The 17,011-nt window shown below is 41.5% G+C and overlaps 1 protein-coding gene across 2 annotated transcripts in view; it reads left to right on the forward strand.

The window, feature by feature from the left end:
• Positions 1–17,011, forward strand: part of rngtt (RNA guanylyltransferase and 5'-phosphatase) — a 348,813-nt gene that overhangs the window by 69,421 nt on the left and 262,381 nt on the right. For both annotated transcript variants that reach the window (XM_084314923.1, XM_084314924.1), the window contains exon 9: positions 13,267–13,402. In XM_084314923.1, coding sequence (XP_084171049.1) covers positions 13,267–13,402 — 136 coding nt within the window. The remainder of the gene's footprint in view (positions 1–13,266; positions 13,403–17,011) is intronic.

Genomic DNA, 17,011 nt, shown 5'->3' on the forward strand with positions numbered 1-17,011 from the left:
CGGGGCTGAAAAGTCGCTTCTCCATGCCTTGGTCGCAGCCAACCGCACGCACACACACATGTGTGATCGTTACGAAAGAAACATCGGATTAACACAAGATAATTAACCGGACTTCTTGGATCTGCGTACAGCCCAAGGGGGAGGGATTCCAATGATGTGCAATACCGGCCGGAAGGCGTTAGGCGGCGGTATTGGCCTTTTGCGAGCACAGACCCATTCTCAATGATAACATCAGGCTGGATGGATGAAACATTTATGGATATAGCGAATAAAAGAAATAACAATTAAAACCCGACTTTTCTCGTGATTGGCGCTCAACGCATGGCGAGTTAACCCGACTTTTCTCGTGAATGGTGCTGAATGAGTTAAAGACAAAACAAAAGAAGCCAAGTTAAAATATAAAAAATACAAAAACAGGCGGCTAGGTGGTGCAGTGGGCAAGGCGCTCACCACCAATGCGGGAGACGCTGGGTTCGAGCCCAGCTCTCCGCATTGCTATCAGCTTGGCTGGTCGTTCATACTAATACAATTGGCAGTATTAGGGGGTGGGAAGCTGATGGGTGGGGATCGGACGTTGTGGACAGCGACTCCTACAGGTCGGTTGGTGCGCCTGCGCAGCAGAATCAGGAAGCGACGGGGGCGGCGTGCCCTCCAAACGCAGACCCCCGACGCTGAGAGATCGCGCTGTGCAGGTGAAAAGATGCGACTGCTGCTTCCTCGAGTACCGGAGGGGACACGTGATGTAAGGCTTAGTCCACATTGCAGCCTGCTTGTGGGAGGCATGGCCTAACAGCGTTCGAGACAGGGGAGGGTAGAATTGGACGATACGAAATTGGGGATGGGAGAAAAATTTAAAATGGGAGAAAAAGTAGATAAAAAAAAAAAAAAAATACAAAAACAAACTAATTTGTATTATGAGGAAATGCAAGAAGGATTATTATACCAAATTATTGGATACAAATAAAAATAATGTTAAAGGAATATGGGACATAATAAATAGTATTATTAGAAATAAACCAACCAACCTAGCTTACCCTGACTATTTTACAGAAAAGGACAGAAAGATTACTCTTATAAATGAGGTAGTGGATGGGTTTAACAACTTTTTTGTTGATGTGGGACCTAAATTAGCCAATGTAATAGTCAATACTGGGAAGTATTGTTTTTGCGTTGGAAGATTGTGGAGAAAGAAACCCTGCTTCAATATTTCTGGGATCTGTAGAGAAAGAGGACATTATTGAGATGGTAAACAAATGCATGAATAAAACCTCCACAGATGGGGATGACATTGATATGTCTCTGGTAAAAAATATTATTCAAGGAATTGTGGAGCCACTATCTCATATATTCAATTTGTCGTTCAAAATGGGAGCATTCCCTCAAAAAATGAAAATGGCAAAGGTTATACCATTATTTAAAGCTGGAGACAAGCATTTGTTTACCAATTATAGACCGGTATCCCTGCTATCACAGTTATCAAGATACTCTAAAAACTATACGTTGCAAGATTAGACACTTTCATCGAAAAACATAATCTCCTAATGGACAGCCAGTATGGTTTTAGAACAGCTAGATCTACCTCCATGGCATTAATGGAGCTTGTAGAGGAAATTATGGATGGTATAGAGAGAAAGAAATATGTATTGGGAATATTAATTTGCGATTTATTATACTTTATACTTATAGCACACAGTTTGTTGCATTAATGGGATTATAAAGCAACAAAAAGAATTTTTTTGACTTTTTAATTGCTGTTTTTACCTGTTTTTAACCAAAGGTAAACCTCAAACTCTTATGAAGAGGATACAAAATACTGGCTGTGTAGACCTATTTTTTAATAAAACACAGAAGAGGAGACAAAACACTGGTGTCTGTAGACCAACTTTGAAATAAAACCCTGAACTATTCAGGTATATTTGAGTCCTTCCCTTATTTGTGGAACATTTATAAAATAGAAAGTAGTCCACTTTGAAAAAAGAATACCATGTGTAGACCTACTTTTAAATAAAACACAGAAAAGGAGAAAAAAAACACTGGCATCTGTAGACCTGCTTTGAAATAAAACCCTGAACTATGCAGCTCTATTAGAGCCCTTCCCTTATTTGTGGAAAATCTAGAAAATAAAAAGTAAATTTTTCATTGTTCGCAAATTTCGCACCACATATCAGGCATACAGGTAAGCCTTTTGTTGACTAAATATCTTAGTTGATGAAATATTTTTTCATTTCAGTGTCACAGTATGACATCGATCTCAATTTTTTTTTCTTTTTTTTGGGGCCAGGGAGCCGCAGCTGATTGGCTAAAGAGCCGCATGCGGCCTCGAGGCCGCAGGTTGCCGACCCCTGGACTAGGGTAATGGGGACTCAACTCGGACATGACTCACTCACGCTCTTCTTTGGTGACTTGGACTCTGACTCGAACACTGGGGACTAGTCGAGACTCGACTGGGACTCTAGATTTAGTGACTCGACTACAACACTGGCTCATGATTATTAAGAGGGAGCCCTGTATAATTATTATGAAACAAAAGACCAGCATCAGCAGAATGTTTATTAAAGGCACATCTCACATTCATCTCTGTCTTGGCTTGGGTTCCCTAAGAGTTATACATATATTTTTCTTATTTTGCACAGGCTTTGCAACAAGCAGAGCTTGCCTGCTTGTTAATTCCTGGTTAGCTTGCCATCAAAGCTTTGTCCCATTAGCACTGCATGATTGCCCTAATATGAAAAAACGGCATACTAATTTGCCTCTGTTTTGAATGCGTTGATTAGGATACTTAACCTTTAGAAAAAGAAGGGTAACAAAGTTGCTCATTAGTACACCATGCTTCAATCACCACTTGGTATTTTGTGATAAAGTGCAGTACTCAGCCTCCTTAGTGCATATAATTGGGTTAATCAATGGGTCTAAATAGAAAGATGCGGTCAGTAGAGCACAAATCTCCACCAGACGGCAGCCACTCATTTATTCTCTAGTAGCCTACACGTTAGGCAGGGCTTAACCACTTAAGCCCGACGGGGCCCGGTACAGGGTCGAGATTCATATCACGCCATAAATCTATCAATAAAGAACTTATGAATTAATGTTGCGTTTTTTTCTCCAAATGTAGCCAAGAGTAAACCCTGTCAAAACAGCAGTCAAAGTGTATATTTTCAACACTACGTTTGTTTACCAATAGGGATGTCCCGATCGCCTTTTTTTGCTTCCGATCCGATCCCGAGCATGTGATTTTAAATATCTATCGATCCGATCGTTTCCGATCCGATCTTTCACATTAGTAATCAATTTTGACGCATTTTTGTCAGAAACTGGCAGAGCAAGACAAGCCCAGTATAATAGTTGCCTAGTATAATAGTCCGGGGCGCGAGAGCGGAGGCTTTTGTTATTACATTCACCCTGAGAAATGTGATTCTGCTTCATATGAGAAATATTAAAAGTTTCAATATATGTTTGCACATTAGTATACATTCAGTGTTCGACTTACGTAATGGTCCATTCTGGTCTGAAACGGCGACGATAATCCAGTTGAAAAGTTAGTTTGAAAACTTCGCCTCCAGCCTGCTGCTTCATGAGTTTTTCCTCCACGCGGAATCTCCTCCTTGCAAACATTGCAACTGGCTTGACTTTATATTTTAAAATGCTTAGTTCCAAACCTCTGACATTAAGTCTAGCTGCTCAAGTCAGTGGATATTAACCGTGTTTCGGGAGCGACGTGTTGTTGTTGTGATCAATTCAATGTGGTCGCATGTAGCGTGTAGCGTCTAAATTAAAGGGAATGTTTGTTGCAACGGTGAAAATTAAAGGGGAATGTGTTTGTTGTGGATAATTATTCTGCTCTGTGTGACAATAAATACATTAATGATGATATATTATATGTAATTTAAAACCAAAACTAAGGCCTCCGTATGAGTTTAAGACGTGGACATGGTCATGTTTGTTGAATAAAATTTTTCTTTTTTTGACTGCCGATTTTTATTATTATTTTTTCCCGATCCCCGATACTCTGAAAAGCACGTGATCGACGCCGATTCCGATCACGTGATCGGATCGGGACATCCCTATTTACCAATGATTTTAAGTGTTATTAGTGAAATATGAGTATAGAAATCTCAGCGCAGCGAGTCGGAAAAGGGCACACATTTGACAGGAGGACACAGCGCAACATAACTTGAGTGTAGTCTTTTGAGAGAAGAGACCCAGGGCTTTCGAATTTCATAAAACTACACTTCCCAGCTCACGCCAGCCCCTGTCAATCATCTGTCTTCTAGCGTGAAGCTTTTTTCCCCTCATTTTCGGGATCATATCTCACGGGTGGAACAAACCTGAACGTTATTGCCATAAAATAGAACGCAGTTAGTTTCTCTACCTTTCTGTGAACGTCTAGCAAAAAAACGCGTTGCAATCTGATGAAAAATGGCGGAGCAATTTACATTATTAAAAAGTAACTGTACTTACAGTAGATTTCATTCACGGTTTTTGCTGCCCTGGTGGTACTAAATCCAGTTTGAACTCCGCCATAGGGAGGTGTAGTGGTTATGTCATTTTCGTTTTTTCCTGTTCCACCCTCTGTTCCACTTAATGTATTTCACCATTGACCATTTCTAAATCGGCTCGTTTTAGATAAATAAAGCATTAACGTTGGCATGGTATACCTTTCTGTGCGTATTTATCCACAATCTATACCTCAACATGAAAATATTCGCAATTAATCGTAAAGGTAGCAAAATAACAACGTTTATGTTTTCGTTCGCTGGGAAACTACACTGCTATTTGGCGCTGCTGACTGACGTCACCACAGCGTAGCCTCCTGCCTGTAGTCACATACCTAGGATCAGATTTCCCTTACATTCCATTAGGGATGCACCGAAATTTCGGCCGAAAGAGTTTTTTCACCGAAACAGAAACCACCAGCTGTAACCTAACGCGTGTTGTGATGATGTCATCAAAACGCGGATTCAGTCATTACATGCGCAAACGTGAGCTCTTCAGTCCTGCGTTCTGCAGCCTGTGTGATAACTCCTCTTGGGACCCGGGAGGCGCGCTGTAAACTCTGCGCGCAACGAGTCCAATAAATGCGTCTTTAACATGCTTTATAGTTTATATCCTTATTTACTATGCCCGTCGCGGTTAATCACAGAGTGATCTAATATGCATATTATTCAGAGCGAGAGAGATTGTGTTTCTCACATTGAAGTCAAGAGAGCGCATTCATCTGGTGACTAGAAAGGTGCGCTCAGTAGAGCATCTCTCTCTCTCTCTCTCTCTCTCTCTCTCTCTCTCTCTCTCTCTCTCTCTTGATTGACAACTTTATTAACAGATTGCAGAATGGGTACAATACAGTACAGCTCAATACACACAATTGTTAAGGGAATGCAGACCAGAGAAAGACTTTCGTCTTGTTTACATCAGGGTCCCCCATTTTCAATTCATCAGGACATATGACATACAGATAGACAGTACTGCTACATCTATACATGTATGACATACCAGATTTGCAAATACAGTACTGTTTGTGATACAAAAAGACCCATAATAGTGATTATTTAAGTTAAGTTTAGCCATAATCATATATTTTTCCATAATCAGGTAGCTGAACAACATTGGTAAAAAAAAATCTATTCTATGAATCATTTTCGGCCTTTCGGCATTCGGTTTTCGGCCAACTGTTTCCTATTTTCGGTATCGGTTTCGGCCAAGAATTTCCCATTCGGTGCATCCCTACATTCCATAAGCTTAACAATTCGTACAATGGGGAAATAACTGACCCTGAATCTGTGGCTAGTATCTGTTTCACCCAACACTAGTGCTCCGGTTATCATAACCATTTATCTCTAAAGCTACAGTAACCACTATTTGTAAAAGCCACAACCACGTTACCATATTTGTATTTATAATTTAAATTGTATAACGGTATTTCTCTGCATATTAAATCACTGTAAATACTAATGTAAATCATTGTTTCGTTGTACATATTGTGTATAGTTTATAACGTTATTGTTTTTTACATGACGTCAGTAGCTAGCTAGCTTGCTAGCCGGCATTCACGAAACTCCTCTAACATGCCCCGATTTAAAATGGTTCTCTCCTCTTTGTATATTTTTGTCCTCACAAACAAAGTATTCTGCCAGGGAACTTATGGACACGACAGTAGTAGTAGTTATAAGGTTTTTGAGCTTGTAACGTTGATGAAGAATGATGATGAAGTACGTGACATGTAGCTAGCTAGCTTGCTAGCCGGCATGATGCGTGTGCAGTGCTTACCCCACAGGTCTGAGAAGAGGACCTGCACATTTTACTCGTTCGCGAAACTCCTCTACATGCCCCGATTTAAAGTGGTTCACGACAGTAGACATAATGTTAACGTCTAGTACGTTTAGCGGGGTAACGTTAGCGTTAGCTAGCTAGCTATGTATCAGCTTGCCGTGACGTGAGGTAGGCCACAGCTGCCTACTGGTAAATGTAGTTCTTTTTTTACGACAAATTAAAAACCTTATAACTACCTTTATTTCAACCAAAAATGCTTAAACAATAATGTTAGTGGTAGAAGGGAACTCATTTTGTGCAAAAATGGAAAGCTTGCCAATGTTCATGCGGCAGAATTGTTACAATAGCCGATAATCCATTTTCCCAATAATAAATCCCTATACGGGTGGAACAACCAGTGACGTCAGACTACACCTCCCTATTGGAAAGGGCCGATCCATAGATGTATGACTTGGCCATAATAAGGTCATTTATAGGCCTGATATTCTATATTCAACATACATATTTCAAATTGCATGTGTTCGGATGGCACAATTCTGTACTGTATCTACAAAAACCCCTGTAAATCATTTTAGTACAGAAGAAGGTGCTGAATGAGCTTGGTGTCAATTCTTCACTTTGTCAATGTTAGCATGGTGTTAAATATATATATAATAAATTATTATTTTATATAAATTAATAATAATACACCCAATATCTGAATTAATTCAGGTTATTCCTCTGGTCTAAGACTGTACAAGAATATGAATGAAAATTAGCATCTATCTCCCAAATCCAAAAGCTAGAGTGCTAAAACTCAAACTTGTGATGTCATCAAGTATGAAGTCTGAAGCTGCTCCATAGACAATGAATTGGGAAAGATTTTATAGATGACACAGACCGCACCCAGGGGAATGCATAGGTACATTTTCTCTTTCAGAACTGAGACCACTACTACAGAGAAAAAGCTAATTTGGATATAAAAAGGAAAACAAACTTTATGTAGGTCCACAAAATCAAAGTCTCCCATTCATTGTCAATGGAGCAGCTCATAGTTTACATTTGATGACATCACAAATTCGATTCTTACTTCTCTGGTTTCTGGCTTTGGGAGAGAGTAGCTCAATGTTCACAAATATTGATTGAACTGTCTTCGGCCATGGAAATAACGTATTTGAATTCTTAATTTGAGTGGTCATCTTTTAGGGCCTGTATTAAGGAGGGTGTAAAGTTTCACGTGTTTACCATCTCTCTGACTTGAAATGGCGTAGAGTTTCTGTCAACAGATAATTTTAAGCCAACACTGTTAACCAAACACTAAACATTTGGCGTGACAGCTTTGCTTTTGTACTTTGCCGTGCTCTCTCTCTTGCGGTTATTGAGCTTTCTCTTCTTTTTTAATCTCTCTTCCAATGTAGTTTGTTTCACTATTTGAGACTGTGATTGCATTGTTTGTTGACCGTGACTATGTTTATATGCAGGGGGGTCACATGATTAGCTACCTAAGCCTTCTTAAAAGTAACTGGACTGTTGTATTGACTATCCCAGCCACCAGTTTAAAGGAAAACTCCAACATTTTGGGAAATTAGCTTATTTGGCATCTACCCTGGAGTTAGACAAGAAGATACATACCCTTTTTCTTCTCTGTGCATGCAGTAGGAGTAGGAAGACACGCACCGTTAGCCTAGCTTAGCGTCAGTCACTGGAAGTAGGTTCCTCCATTAGCCTAGTTCCCAACGTCTTCCTACTTCTACTGCATGCACAGAGAAGAAAAAGGTATGTATCTTCTTGTCTAACTCCAGGGTAGATGGCAAATAAGCAAATTTTCCAAAATGTTGGAGTTTTCCTTTAACACTTTGATTGCCCAACCCGAGTTTTCTCGGGTTTACCCCCCGCGGGTTGAATGCCCACTCACGAGAATTCTCGTATTTCCTCGTTTTTTTTTTATTAGCGATCTGAAATCATATTTCATCAACCGAGTCTACCGTTGGAAATCCAGCCACTCCAGGCGCTCTGATGTGAAAAAAGCGCCCCCTATCGTCTCCCAGATGGTAATTCACCCTTTTGGATTGAACTCAATGAAAATTAATGAGAAAAAAAATCCCTGACGCCACATTTTACTTCTCACTCACGCAGCCGGGGTCGATCAGCTCCACTAGTGAGCCTCAGAGCAGCAGGGATTATGTGTTTTTACAGTATACACAGTGAATCAATAAAAGGATAGATTTTTTCGAATGGCGATCAGGAATTGGAATAATCTATTTGGATACCATCTGATCTCAGGTAAGGAATCTATGTTACCAGTCTTAGGATAATCAGACTCGTTTTCACGGAGATATAAGCTTTTATGTGATTATGTGATATGGCTGTTTCACTGTGCGAGCGGTCAGGAAATAGGAGAATCGATTTTCAGCTTGCGGCCAGAGCGTGCATGCGTACACATATACTATCGATAATCTAGCGTTTATTTGAAAACTATTCATAAATAGACCGAAAAATGCCAACGTTCTAGAATATTCCAGTAAAGGGCGATTATCATTATCAATGTCTTCATTTTTCCATGAAAACGAGTGCTTTTCAAAATGCTAGAAAACGGAAATGAAGCGATAAAAAAACAATCTGCTACGACAATGTTGACTGGAAAATGAGTCTGATAAGCGACGGGCAGATTAGACACATAGCCATAATTTTAAACATAGATTAGGCGATATTAACGTTAACATTGAAGTGGTGCTGGGCATTCAAGGAGGTAAAAAGGAATTAAGCTTGGGCAGTGAAAGTGTTAAGCTGACTACGCTCACATGCATGCACGCACGCACGCACACACACACACACACACACACACACACACACATGCACCTTTGACAGCCATTGTAAAAGTGAGTTTGGGAAGTTGAGATCTGAAGTTCTATGTTATTACTTTAGGGGGTGACATTTGACAGGGGTGACAGACTGTAATTAGGCGAAGGTGTAAAGGTCCTCTCCACCCTCCAGCTGCTCCCTCGTCCTGCCAGGTATCAGGGATACAATGTACAGAGGAAGACTGTAGTTATATTTGCCCAGCAGCTATTATAGGGAATTGCTACAATGTGGAGTGGATTAGTACTCATACACCTGGTAAATTTAGGCTGTAAATGGTAAATTTGTCAACCAATGAAAAGGTTACTTTCCCAACTGGTTCTGCAATATCCTGTCTTTAATACTTCTTCTTCATTGCATCACTTTTTAAAATTTAGCTGAGGTGAAATTAGTTGATTATATCTGCATTTTCTTTTCATTGAAGGGAAGGGATTTCAATCAACAAACCCGCCATCTGCACCGCTGCGTTCTTTCAATGGCTGCCGTTGAAGGTTGGAATGGTGAAACTTTACTCCTATTTTTGGATCCCCGCTACTTAAAAAGTTGATTTTGTGGAAGGGTACAGAGGAAATTTTTATATTTTCTTAATGTAGTCCTGAGCCAATCCTAAGTCCTATATCTCACGTGAGTGCTTGCGAAGGATTAGTTGGGCAACATTCCCAGTAAGAGACATTTCGCCTTGCCCCTGGTGAACATATGTTATATGAAGATAAAGCAATCTCGGCTACTTGTATTGTTAGGCCCTACGGACATTCTGTTATAATGGCAGAGCATGACAGAGAACCAAAGGTCCTTGTAATATACAGGAGCGCACTGGCTATAAATTGGGAATACCATTTAAAGGGGCACTTCACCGAAGAACAACGTTGATTTAATTTGCACATAATCTCACACATCCCAAGGCTCTAACCTATTTTGCACACATTCATTTAGTTTTGACAGTTATTCAAACTTGTGACCCTACCAACATTCCCACAAAGTGTCAGTCACCTTTTGTTGACATTCTGTGGATCTCTGTTGAGCTCTAATAGAGCATTGGTGCAATATCACACATTCGATTGTGATAATAATAATAATAATAATAATAATAATAATAATAATAATAATAATAATAATAACTGGACGTTGGAGAAGTCTTTATTCGGCATGCAGGCACACACACACACATGCGATGGGCGGCACACACACAGAACACACACATGCAATTAGTTGGATCGCAGATGCGATTGAGTCTCTGCACTTGACCCATCTCGTCGTCCTTCCCCTCCAAGGGCAGCCGGGAGCAGATAGGGGTGTCGGCGTGGAGCCGCGCCCCGGGGACCAATCCAAGTGCTCCTGTCCATCTTCGTCAGGGATGCGACAGTGTTAGCGATCTGTTGTGCATGTTTTTCCATTGGGTTTCTCTTATCGGGGGGGGAAACCCTTGCGAGCACTGGGAGAACATGCAAACTCCACACAGAAAGGCCTGGGAGATACCCCACATGGGTACCTGGCAACGCGGAAACCTGGTCCCCAAGCGGGAATCGAACCCTGGACCTTCTAGCTGTAAGGCGACGGTGTTAACCACTACACCACCGTGCCGCTTAGCAAGGAGAGCAGCCTTGATGGGCGTCTCCTGGTTGTCCCCGTCAAAGCGGGCGTAAAGGTTATTGAGCTCATCAGGGAGGGAGGGGTCAGTGATTGGGGGAGAGTTGTTGGTGGGTTTATAGTCTGTTATAAATAGTGCATTCATGTAGCGCTTTTATCCAAATCGCTTTACAATTTTCACCCATTCACTCACACATTCACACACCGACGGAGGCAACCATGCAAGGATGCCCACCTGCTCATCGGGAGCAATTAGGGGTTAAGTGTCTTGCTCAAGGACACTTCGACACGCTGCCCACTGTGCCCAGGAGGAGTGGGAATCGAACTGAGAACCTGCCACATGCGTCGGGGGTCAGAGTTGTTGTTGTTGAAGTGCAAGTTCAACCCTTAGCTTGTGGCTGTGTTGGCCCGCTTGAGTCTCCACACAGTCCTCATTCCATCGAGCCGTGAATACAAGAGTACCTTGTAGACTCAACTCGACCACTAAATTAGTTATTTCAAACGATTGGAAATCTCAGTTGGTGCATCGTTAACTCATTGACCGCCGGGAATTAGACGGAGCCAGTCATAGCACTGCCACGCTTTAAAAGATAGGAGTGTGTCACCTTGTTTGTAGAGCTATAACTATATTCTATATTATAACTATGGATACAATACTATGGCCCATTTGACATCACCAATCTATCGTTCAATATGTGAAAAAGAATACATTTTTCTATCCATACGTTATACCGTGGTGAATATAAGTATCGTTATAGCGTGGTCTGGGGTAATTCCCGAAAGGCTGAGTAATAGGCTTATACGTCAATTCTACTATACACGTTGCAGTTGTTTCTTGCCTGTACACGCTATTATTCGCAAATCAAATCTATATCATAGGTATTATGTTCCATCATGAATGCATGAAGGGGGGGGGGGTCGTTTCTGATTATTTGATTGGCAGTAATGGCATTCGTATTGAACACTAAAAACGCTTATCAGCCCGATCGGTATAAAATTTACGTCAGATAGTCCTTACCTGTGATCGGGAGTATTCCAAAAATAATATTCCAATTGTTTGATCGCCATCTCGTACATCCGATGTCCATTTGGTCCACGGCATAACCCACCACAACATATGGATCGGGGATATTTGACGCGCTTCAATGGAACCAGGAGAACCGCTCCAATCGCCCGACAAGGAAAAGTGACACTGGAGACATTTGGCCGTTACACAGGCCAAAATACAAGGTTACAAAGGGTGCTTGATACCGCCGTCTAGCTGGATGCGGCCGGTATTGCACTTTGGCGAACTCAGACTCATTCCCTATGGTAAAACCAAGGTCCCTGGATGAATAATGAATACAAATATTGAAAAAAAGGAAAAACGATCAAATAACGAGTATACTCATTGTTGGCGTTCAAGCATCGGCTCCCAATAACGAGTAAACTCGTTGTTGGCGGGTAATGAGTTAAGATGAAGGATGTAGGTTAGTTGGGTTGTACTAAGGGAGCAATAGTGAGGCTAAGTTCTACCGTGATGTAGCGGGACTGCCAATGTAAACTAGCCTTTTGGCTACAATTGGGTGGATTTACATTCTATTTTATAAAATGTTCCTTAACTCAATCAGCACCAGACCCGAGGATAGTCAGGTTAACTCGCCCAACCGTTCAGCGCCATACCAGAGTATAGTCGGGTTTTCATTGTTATTTCTTTTATTTGATATTTTATCTCTCACACGGACCTCAGGGTTACCATAGGGAATCACTCTGAGATCGCTAGAGGGCAATACCGGCCGCATCCTGCTAGGTGGCAGTATCGCCCACCCTTCGAAACCTTTTTTCACACCCGGTGTTACATTTAATTCACTCCGGGCACAGTTTTTTTGGTCAGGCGAGTCAAGCGGTTCACTCGATCACATTGAAACGCGTCCAATGCCCCCGATGCATGTCTTGTGTATTGCATACATTTTCTTTTATTATACCCAGCCCTAAAACTAGCCACAAAAAAGCAAAGTGAAAAATTACACCACAGGTATTTGCAGATTGCTTTGTGATTGGCTGAGATTCTACGTTCCAATGAATAAATGAATGGATGCCAAAATCATAAATAACCCTAGAAACTCTTCATTTAATTTCACTGTAATTCGCTGCTCTGTTCATTTCCTCACTCTGGCACGATTCCGATGATAACACTCTCCCCAAGAGGCTTTCAAGTACATTCTCAGCTTTAGTACATTGCAGTTTATTTATTTTTTTTATAAAAAAAAGAATTCTCTCTCAGAAAAGCAATGTGAAAAATATTGATTATTCTTTGTTTTAAGCTATGACTAGCAGCTCTATAGCTCACTCTGTTTGCAGGTTGGTTCACAAAAGTGTCCACATTCTCTAGTGGCTCCATTTGTGTGTGGATGCATGTGTTGTTGTCACAGCTATTGCTCTTCTTCTATTCATACATTTAGGCCTTAATTTGTGTGAAAATGCTTGCTTTTGGGTTGTACACTTTCACTTTGTAATTCGGTCCAGTATGTGTACATTGGGTTACTGATAATTATAGCTGTTTGACGGTTTGTGTTTTGTTTTCTTGTTTTACAGGTACATGATGCTGATCAACGGAAAGAATGAAGTATTCATGGTTGACAGAGACAACACAATCTTCCACATAGCCAACCTAGAATTCCCCTTCCGGAAAGATCTACGCGTCCACTTATCAAACACTCTACTGGACGGGGTACGTTTAGTCTTTTCTGTGATTCCCCCTCCGTTCTTTACCTTTGTAAAGGTGCCTCTCCTGCCATAACACTCTCTGACCCTGTACCCACCACCAACCTACAGATGACTGACAGAAGGACTGTCAGAAGAACCCTGAGGGTTCCTCTAGGGATCAGGGATGTCCCGAACTGATCACAGCATATTTCAATTGATGAGCCTGATTCCAATCCTTTTTTGTAAAAAAATTTATGAAAACCATTAACACATTAATTGCCAATGACGAGTATACTCATTATTGGCCGCCATGCGTTGAGTGCCAAACAATGAGTAAACTAGTTTTTATGATCGTTATTTCTTTTATTCGCTATTGGCATTCATAATTCATCCAGGAAGCCTCCGGGAGGCGTGAACACTTTAGGCAACCAACATGCGCTTCCGCGTTTCTCTGATTGGCCGAGCGCCTTCCGCGTTTTCTGTGTTGTTGTAGCCACCGGGTAAATCGTGATTTTTGTATTAGTTTGTCATGACAAACCAATTACATAATCCAACATATGTGTAAAGGCACAACATATTCCAGTTAACGGTATATATTTTTTTTTTTGATCCACTTTTTCTCCCATTTTTCTATATTTTCTCCCATCCCAATTTCGTATCATCCAATTCAACCCTCCCCTGTCACGAACGCTGTTTCTTGCCTCCCACAAGCCGGCTGCAATGTGGACTAAGTCATACATAGCACAAGTCCCCTCCGGTACTTGAGGTAACAGCAGTCGCATCTTTTCACCTGCGCAGCTCGATCTCTCAGTGTCGAGGAGTAACGCGTGGGAGGCTCACGCTGCCCCCGACACTTCCTGATTCTACTGCGCAGGCGCACCAACCGACTTGTAGGAGTCGCTTGTTCACAACGTTCGATCCCCACCCTTCAGTTTTCCCTCCCCGTAATACGGCCAATGTGTATTACTGCGGACGACAAGCCAAACTGAAAAACAATGTGGAGAGCTGGATTCGAACACGCGAATCCTAGCGTCTCCACACTGGTGGCGAGTGCCTTGCCCACTACACCACCTAGCCGCCCGCAACGGTATATTTTTTTAATGATTCGTTACGGCGCAATCAATACTTCCATGCGTTCGGGGTCTCCATGTTTTGGGGGTATTCATCAGAAAAATCAGATCCGGGATTCGGCTCCCATCAGTCGGGCAAGAACTGCAGGTTTTCAGCCTCTCTCCTCTCTCCTGGAGCTTAAGGGGGAGCTTAGTATTCCTGCCTCTGAGGAGCGCATTGCGGCTCATGCGCATGCGCGAGCTCGGCCAATCGGAGCAATTCAGAGCAACGCGGAAGCGCATGTTGGTTGCCTAAAGTGTTCACGCCTCCGGGAGCCAGCTGGACCCTGTCTGATATTGCAACGCCTCAATACCGCTGCCTGGTGGATTTCGGTCGAGTTACACTCCACTCTAAACCGGAAGTGGCGCTTGGTGCATCAGGGGAAAAGCTCCGCCAGAGATATCTTGTAACGTGGATCAATATACACACCTCGAGTGCATTGGATCGCTTTCGAGACGCAAGAATCAATATGCTTTCGCCGTTTATTGCGTCATACAAACGGAAAATGGATCTAGCAGATCGACGTCAAATAATTAGAAAAAACATTCTCCAGACCCATCGGCCACAGGTAAGAGGAATCTAACGTTATTTCCAGCTCGATTGTCCATTTATTTCATTGCAATCTGTCCGATCAACGTATGGTGTCTTACTAAAGAAAGCCGTTAGTGACAATCAAGGAATCATAAACGACCCCCCCCCCCCTTTCCTTCACGCATGATGGAGCATAATGTATAGCGATCATATGCATTTGAAATGTTTAATATAGCGTGTATAGGGACGAAACGCCAATCGATAATGTATAATACGCGTCAGGGCCTATAACGCACGTTCTAGGAATTACTGCTATACAGTCTAAAAACATACTTATATTCTCAACGGTACTAACACGACAATGTATGAATGGAAAAATATAACGTTCCAACATCCGGAACGATAGATACCCGATGTTGAATGGGCCATAGTAATGTCGATATAGCTATAATATTTAAAAAGTTATAGCCCTGCAAAGAAGGTGAGCCACTCCATAGGGTTACAGCACTGGCAGAGAGGGGTATATGATGGGCATACTGCATGGCACCCAATGTGTTAAGGGAAAGCTGTGTTGTGGGTTTTATTTTTTTTTTTTTTTTTTTTTTTTAAATTAATAGTTTGAAACACAAAACAGCTCAACATAAATACAGTACCATACAGACAAAACTAAACTCACAAACAATAAACAATACAATACAGTACAATACAGACAAAACAAAACTCACAAACGGTACAATACAGACAAAACATACTAACAAAATGGGGGGGGGGGTGGGGGTGTGCAGATCAAACACTCCTGCTTTCAGTCATAAGTATTCTCCAAATATGTCCTTATATAGATCCAGGGACCGTCCTCTCCATGGTCATGTTCAGCGAGCGTTGAGGCTGCTCGTTCCATTGTCAATAGGTCCATGAAATCCCTCATCCAGGTGTCCATGCAGAAACAATTTGGCTTTTGGATCTTCCAGTTCATCATGATAGTACGCTTAACTGACATATGTGCTAGTGTAATGATGCGTTGCGTAAGTGCTGATTGTATACCAACTACCCCTATGCCCAAGAGGCAGACTTTTGGACATAAGGGTATCTTAACACTGAGAATAGAGGATAGTCTTAAAATGACCTTGTGCCAAAAACTCTTCACTGTGGGGCAATGCCACAACATGTGGATGAGTGTTCCTACCTCCCCACATCCATGCCAGCACAAATCTGAGATGGCTTGATCAATTTTTTTAATTTTACATGGTGTAATATAAGCTCGATGAACTACCTTTAATTGTATCATTTTATATCTTACACATTTTGATGATGTTGTTGTATTTTTTAAAACCGTCTCCCATTGTGGAGCAGTCAAGGAGACCTTCAAATCCCTCTCCCACTGCTGTTTAATGGAGGCCAGGCCATCTGATGAGCTAAGTGACAGTAACCTATAGATCTTAGATACTGACCTCCTTTCTGAAGCGATCCTTCTTAGTCTGTCATCCAAATCCTTATGTATCCCCATATCTCTATTTTTCATGGATACTGATCTTACTACAGATCTCAACTGAAAGTACAACATGAATTCACTATCTCTTAAATTATACAGATCTTTCAATTCATTAAAAGGTATCGTCTCTCCATCCTTCACAATCTGTCCTAGTTGATGTATTCCTTTACCCTGCCATGAAGTATTTACTAGTGTGCTGCCCCCAGCCATTAACAGGGGGTTAGACCATATGGGGCATGAAGGTAAAGAGATCCCTTTGAAGGCTAGCCGTTTCTGTAGGGTTTTGATGATCTCACATGAAAATCTTATTATCGGGTTATCCATTTTAAAGTTTGAATCAGGAGATAAAGCCGGTAAGATGCTAGCACTAAGATTAAAACAATTACAAAATCGCCAATCAATACCATTTATATGTGATAGTACAGGTGCAGTTATTTATGAACAAACAGAAATTAATAAAGCTTTCAGTGATTTTTATAGTAAACTCTATCAGTCAGAAGGATC

The sequence above is a fragment of the Notolepis coatsorum genome (genome assembly GCF_963971535.1).
Source record: "Notolepis coatsorum genome assembly, chromosome: 5".
In the NCBI taxonomy this organism is placed as follows: Eukaryota; Metazoa; Chordata; class Actinopteri; order Aulopiformes; family Paralepididae; genus Notolepis; species Notolepis coatsorum.